General features: G+C 51.4%; 1 protein-coding gene across 1 annotated transcript; it reads right to left on the reverse strand.

Annotated features, from left to right (window-relative positions):
* Positions 1-32: 32 nt before the first annotated feature.
* On the reverse strand, positions 33-1,753 carry LOC147982834 (tyrosine N-monooxygenase-like). Its single transcript, XM_087539367.1, has 2 exons — positions 803-1,753; positions 33-662 (listed from the first exon to the last, which is right to left on the reverse strand). The coding sequence occupies exons 1-2, from the start codon at positions 1,727-1,729 to the stop codon at positions 33-35; spliced, it is 1,557 nt and encodes a 518-aa protein (XP_087395493.1). The 5' UTR covers positions 1,730-1,753.
* Positions 1,754-7,245: the final 5,492 nt, after the last annotated feature.

A 7,245-nucleotide genomic window follows, 5' to 3' on the forward strand; every position in this document is an offset into this window, starting at 1 on the left:
CTGATAATCGGTTAAAACATGCACTAACTCTATTAAATTTTCTCATAGAGATGTGCGGCCAGCCGTGGTTTAGCTTGCAGAACCAGGGGTTCAGCTAAGACAAGCGCGCCGGTATTGCTTTCTTGGAGACTGATTCTGTCAACTCCAGGGGGCTTCGTCCAGGAGAATCCCTGCAACATCCTCGCAAACAACATCACTGTGACTGAGGTACCAAGTGAAATTCCGGGACAACCCCTCCTCCCACTACTAAATGAAATAAAACGTAGTCCTGTTTCACTGAGGAGCACATTTGCGGTATTCAAATGCCTCTCGGGCTGAAAATCAAGTGGTTCGTTCCAGATCTTGGGATTCCGACCAAGTCCCATCCGGCTTAAAATGACATGGCTATCCTTAGGGATGGTGTAGCCAGCGATAGTGGTGTCTACCATGGCGACATGGGGTGGGTTAAAAGCATGGTATGGGTGTATGCGGAAAGCTTCTTGGATGCATGACTTGAGATAGTTTAGTAGTGGAATGTCAGACTCCTGGACAAGTTTATCTTTACCGACGACGGTGTCGATTTCATCAGTTGCCTTTTTCATCACCTCTGGCTTGTTCACCATTTCAGCGAGCGCCCACTCAACAGCATTCGATGGGTTATCGATTGTTGCATACATCATTTCCTACATCGATATAGAAAAAAAATGGTCAGTTTTCTATCAAAAGAAAGTTGGGGGATCAAATTCTTCTTGCAGTTCACGAATGCATGCATGGTTGTTTGTTGGATTACTGAATATTGATAGAGGTTGAAATGCGTACTAACCACTATCTGCGCCCGGATATCATCCACGGACAACAATGGTTGGCCATCTGCATCATCTAGATAAACCAGGACGTCCAGAAAGTCTCTGGCCTCTTTGCTTCCACCACCATTCCGAAGATTCGACCTTTCGATGATCCTCTTCTCAATGATGGAGTCATGCAACCAGTTGAGTATTCCCATAGCATCCTTGGAAACCTTCTCATGGCCCTCCAAATCAAGCCCTACAAGGGCTGGGAAGTAGTCGGACACGCAGAAGTTATAGAGGTAGTTGAGGAGCGTGAAGAGAGCAGCAACATGTGCCATCTCATCATGTCCGGGTCCGCTAGCCGACGAACCCGGCAGCTCACTGCCAAAGTATCTCTTACCCAACACGAGCCTTCTTATCATGTTACCACAGAAATGCTGGGCGACATGTCGCACGTCGACGAGGTTGTTTGGACATGCCATGCAGGTTTTGTTGATGTACGTCACGAGGTGGTCACACTCCTCCTGCCGAAGATGATGGAGTTTCTGCTCCATGGACGGGGTGAGGATCTCCGAAGTGAGGACGCGCCTCATCTTCTTCCACTGCTCTCCATGTGGTGTCACGATGGTGCCCTTGTACCCGAAGCTGAACGAACCCGAGGCGAAGGTTGCCGGACGGGAGGCCAGCACCTCGTCCTTCTTCTGCAGAACCTCGCATGCTATCTGCGGGCATGTCACGGCGACGACATGAATGGCTCCGAGACGGAGGCACATGATGTCTGTGTCCATCTCCTGGAGCAGGCGATGGATCCACCGGAATACGGCCGGCTTGTTCCACATCATCTGGTGAATGTTGCCGATGAAGGGCAGCGTGGGAGGCCCGGGTGGGAGCTGGTGTTGCTCACTTTTGACAGACAGTAGAATTTTTCTATTTTTGAGTGGAAAAAAAAGTACGGTGACCATGGTAATGACCAGCGTAGCAAAAGCCGTAAGACTTGAGAATCCGTACATTGTTTGCGAACTCATTGCGCATGAGCTAGCTGTACGGATGCTATGAAGTAGGATATATAGATGGAAAGTTGTGGAATAGGATGTACTGAATAGATTTGTGTTCGAAGACACTCTTGCTCTTGGTGCATCTAGCTCGTTTCAGAGGGTATTAATAGGACGAAGTGCTAGCTAGGCTCCAACTGGCCCAAGTACTAAAAAAAATGTCAGATGTCTAAACATCGTAAGGGAGCTATCTCCTGTCCATATCTATATATATGTTATGAATATTTATTTATTGATCGGAGACTCTTTCAGTACCCCAGATTAACTCACATCATTCAACTTGTCGCCACAGTTGGATGTAAGCGAAATGGCTAAAATAAAATAAGGATGTGACTTAACAACAATTAAATTACCAAAACAAGAGGCAAACATGCAACCATGTTCATCTCATCGTCGGTACAGGCTAAACTATCTTCACCGTGATTCTATAGTGGGTCCGAATTATAACCTCTGAAATCTATCACACGTAAGTTGATATAAGTACATATATACAATGATTATTAAGTGCATATGTAATATAACTCTGTCTTGTCTAAGGATTTCAAACATAAGAATAATCGCCGTTGCCACCCTTGGCAACAGTAGGACCGAAGGCACCCCTGCCGACTTCCCGGAGCGCCCCTGCCACCGAGGCCAGCCAAAGGGGAGAAGCGCTGAACCGTTGTGCTCCACCCGCCGGAAGAACCTCCAACCACAGCTCTGAACAAGGGCTGGCCGAACCTCCGCCACTGTGCCACCACCGCGACCAACCAAGGAGGCCCCTGTCAACGTGGCTGACTGCAGACCAGGTCGCCAATCGCCCACGCCACTATGAAGCCGGATCTCGCCGATGCAGCCACCATCCCCGACCTCCAGCACCCACCACCAGCCAGGAAGGCCATCGCAGAGGTGGCCACCCGCTGCCCGCACCGCCACCGTCCCAATGACCCAGCAGCGCCGCACCACCTCGCGGCCCGCCGCGAGGAGGCAGAGGTACCCATGCATCGCCTCAACACACCGTGCCGCCGTGACGCTCGACCCCAGCGCGATGCTCCAGCTCGGGGAGCCGGCCCATGTCGGCGCCTACCGAGCGGGAGGACACAGAGGCCCCACCACTATTAGCGACGAATGGGCTTTGCCGATCCACGCCCTTGGGCGGTGGCGAGGGAGGAGCTAAGGGCAGCGCTGATTTAGGGTTTGCCCCAGCCGCGTCGCGGGAGTGGCGCGCGGGGAGATCGCATCCTGTCGTACTTCTTCATTCGAAGTATACCGGTCCAAATTAGTTGTATATAAACATATGTGTAGTGATATATAATTTCCATACAAAATTCATAACAACGACACATGAAATATTCACTTAGATATATGTATGCACTTTTACGAACCGAGTACAAAAATTTCCTTGTAAATTTGAGACTTTGTATATAACAAAACTTTAGTTTAGAGATATGATGTATGTAACACAATTCAGAAATAGAGACAGAAAAAATTTGATACACTTCAATTTTTTTGGTAAGTGCGCCATATGAATATTGTATTATTAAAATAACAAGCAAACAAAACAAGCCACCATATTTGTTGACATAGGTAAATTACTTCCATCACCTACATTATAACTGTTGAAATGTTTTAGACATAGATGCACCCCCCCCCCCCCAGTCACCCACACATCAAGCTGGTAGATTTCTTACACTTGTTCCAAAGACATCAATGTCGGGTACCTTGAAATACACATCGAAGTGAGCAAATCCAGCTCGAGCTATCCAAAGAGCTGGCTCCGTGGTAAATCGAGTTCTGAACGTGTGTTTGAGCTAGGTTTACACATGTTGCGGTGCGTCTAGTGTTCCACAGAACAAGGTTCTATGTTTCGAACTTTAACCATGCATCGGTATCTTTCCTAAGTTAATCTCAATCCTGTACTTAGGACAAGCGTCTTCCAATTTTTGAGCAAGCAAAACTTCTTTCAGAGTTATAGTGTCGGTCCGTTATTGTCGGCATTTTTTTACAGCTTTAAGGACAGGATTTAGCAGAAACAAACCGCTATTTCAAATCAGCTATGAAAAACAGCCAAAATCTGATTCGGGAAATTTCCAGTGTATTTCTCTGAAGCACGTCACGGATTACTTCAGTGTCAATGTTGATTCAACGAATCAGCTTTGCCGTCACAGTGAATCCACAGCTGATTCTATGAAGCTGAAGCCCAAACAAACGATGACTTAGGATTAGTTTGTCTATGAATGGGAAAAAGATGTGTCGGAACAAAGCCGAAGAGTGATTGGTTAAATTGTTGGTTGCTGTAAGGGTTTTGATGTAAGTTTGCCTAATGTTCCATTGCCATAGACTAATTTAATCGAGCGTTAGATGAATTTCATTGGGTTCAGATGCACCTAATTCTTCAATACCACCCCCGCCCCTGGTTTGATAATCTGGATCCCCTTACTTAACCAAGTACAAACTTGCGAATCAGTTCCATCGCGGTATCATGGAAGCTTTATTGACCTAGCACCTAACAAGTTGCATGTACTAAGAAGACATGTATGAATGGAAAGAACCAGCTTAAAAAGAATGACAATTTGCTAGTCGTTCTGTTCTCTTCCTGCCCTAGAATATGGAAGTGTTGCAGCCGAGAGGCATGCATGCATGTGAGTCTTGCTTTGGCAGATAGCAAATGCATCAGGGAGCTGCCTCATCTGTACGACGTCATCAGACGTAAACACATAAGGCCAACATAACTACTTCATAAATGGGCAAATCCAGTGTTTATTAATCCGTGAACCAGTGGAATAAGCTTTGAAAGGAAATAGGCCACATTGGTCACAGCTGCTCAACATGAATCTATCCTATTGCATTTTTTTCATAGAGAATATATGCATGTGGAACTTTCAAAATTCCAATTTGCATCGCAGCATATTTGCTCTTTTGGTTTAATAATAGATAAACCTTACAATGATTTAGTAGTTTTTATATCCAAATACAATTAACTAACAGAAAATAAGATAGGAGAACTGCAGCTATTAATACATGAAATTTCCAATTTGCATCAAAAACATAATGATCATTAAAACATAACATCATAAGAGCATCTCCACTCGCGCGCCAACATGCCCCCAGGGCTCTTTTTTTAGCGCTGGCGCCTAAAAGTCGCGCCCCCAAGACCTTGTTTATCGCCGGTTTGGGCCGAAATAACAGCTGGCGAACCCGAGCCGAACCCAAGCCCCCAGGGGCCGTCTGGGGGCGCCGGCCGAAGCGAAAAGGCACCTGGGTCCGCTCTGTCAGCGAGAGACGGCCCTTTTTCCCGCCGATCCCCCGCTTTGCCCCCTACATTTCCCTCCATTCCCCCCTTTTGCCCCTCTTCTCCCGCCAATTTTCTCCCTCTACCCGCCATCCGGCCGCCATGCCGCCGAAGAAGTATACGGTCCCTTGCGCCGCTGCTGTTGCCGATGCTACCTAGCCGAAGCAGAGGAAGCCGAGGGCGCCACCGGCAAAATCATCGGGCAGGTCGAACGCCGAATGAAAGGCGGAGGTTCAACGCCGGGAGGCCTTCACCACCGACCGACGGAACTGGCTCAACTCCAAGAGGGCCCGGGACGCGGCCGCGTCAGCGGCGGAGCAGGCAGAGGCGTCTCGCACGGGGATGATGAATCCACCCGGCGGCCAGGGCTCGCAAGCTGCCTAGAGCCAGCAAAGCGTCGGGTCGCCGGCCAGCTTCTCGCCGTCGTCATAGCCCTGGGGGTGTACACCCTTGCCTGGCTCTGCCGACGGCGACACGCACGGCCGATTCAACCCCAACACCACCTTTCCGCATGGCCAGCGCGCCTCGCCCTCCGGTCTGAACCCCGACCAGCGCACGCCCACGCCGGTGTTCGCCGGTGTCCGATACCCCCCCCACACACACACACCTACTCACCGCCGGCTTACGCTGCCTCCCTGACGCCGCCTCTGCGCCGTGGCGCCCTGCACTTCTCACAAGCCTCGTCGTCGCATTTCGGCAACCCCGACGCGACGGAAGCCGACATGGATGAGATCATCACGAGCGGTTCGGCCACCGCCGCCGCCTCCCCCGGGTTCCAGGCGCAATACGATACAATGGACCTCGCCGGCGACATGGACAACGAGCTCGACTATGGCGAGGAGGAGGAGGAGGAGGAAGAGGAGGAGGAGCCGGCGCCTGCTCAGGCGAGGAAAGGGGAAAGGAAGAAGCGGGGGGCTAGGACCGGCGAACCGCGCGTCAAGTGGACGTCCAAAGAAGACGAGTGCCTCGCCGAAGCATGGAAGACCTTCTGCCTCGACCCGATCACCGACACGAAACAGAACGCCGACACGTACTAGGAGCGCATCAAGTCGGAGTTCGACGAGCGCAAGTTGGTCGACCCCTACTTCGCCACCATCCATACGCAGCCCGGCTCGAAGGCCACGGCGAACCATTGGGCGCTCATCCAAATGGCGTGCAACAAATGGCATGTGATCGTCGAGGAGGCCGCACCTCGCCCGGAAAGCGGCGCCAAATTTGAGGGACAGGTATGCACAGACGCCGGCTCTCGCTCCTTTTTCCTCGTGTGCATCACCGACATTTGTTCTTCGGCGCAGATGGTTCGGATGTTCGCCATGTACCGCCAGGACAACAGCACCGACAAAGAGTTCAAGTACCTCCATGTGTTCTCCCGGATCGAGAAGTGCGAGAAGTGGGCGGATGTCCGGCGCACCCTCGCCAAGGCCAAGGATACGTACAAGCCGGACGCGCCCACACCGGGAGCGGCGGAGGGACGCCCTGACGGCAAGAAATGAGCCAAGACGGCACAGGATGTCGCACCGGCTACCGATCGGCTGCAGGCGTCCATCGAGCAGTGCATCGCCAACGCCAAGAACCACGCCGCCTAGAGGGAAGAGAAATCCAAGGCGCGGTGGTCGGCGTTGATGACGAGCAGCGCTGTCAAGCTCGACCTGCTCTGGACCAATGTTGCCCTGCTCCGGACCAACGTCGCTGCGAAGAAGAGGAACACCGACCTGGCGTTTTTTATGGGGGCGGACAAGTCGACGATGGACGTGGAGGTCAAGGCGTTGTAGCTGGCGGAGCGCGACCTCATATTGAACCAGATGCCATCGACCACCGCGCCAAGTCCCACGCCGACCCCAACGCCGCCGCCAAGCTCGAGCGATGATGCCTCCACAAAGGCTAGCACAGAAGCCGCGCCGACGCCGACCAGCCCGCGCACGCCGACTCCTGCCAGTCCAACGCCGGAGGACAACGCTGCCGTTTGATGCATTGTCCTTCCTTTTGAATGCCGAACTTTTGAGTATGATTGATCGCCAAACTGTGGCATGGTGATCGCCGAACTATGTGGCAGCCGTTGATCACCAAACTTGTGTCGTTTTCTTGGGTTGCGGAAAATGTCAAATTTGAATTTATATGCGTCTTGGGGCCGAAACATGGGGCGTGGCTGGAAACT

The sequence above is a fragment of the Triticum urartu genome, chromosome 2A (assembly GCF_056163025.1).
Source record: "Triticum urartu cultivar PI428250 chromosome 2A, HENAU_Tu73, whole genome shotgun sequence".
NCBI lineage: Eukaryota > Viridiplantae > Streptophyta > Magnoliopsida > Poales > Poaceae > Triticum > Triticum urartu.

What these genes read in the sequence shown, in the direction of transcription:
- LOC147982834 (XM_087539367.1), bottom strand. Translation starts at nt 1,729, where the DNA reads ATGGTCACCGTACTTTTTTTTCCACTCAAAAATAGAAAAATTCTACTG. An exon ending in ATATCCGGGCGCAGATAGTG is followed by an intron (nt 663 to 802) that starts GTTAGTACGCAT and finishes ATATCGATGTAG; the next exon opens with GAAATGATGTATGCAACAAT.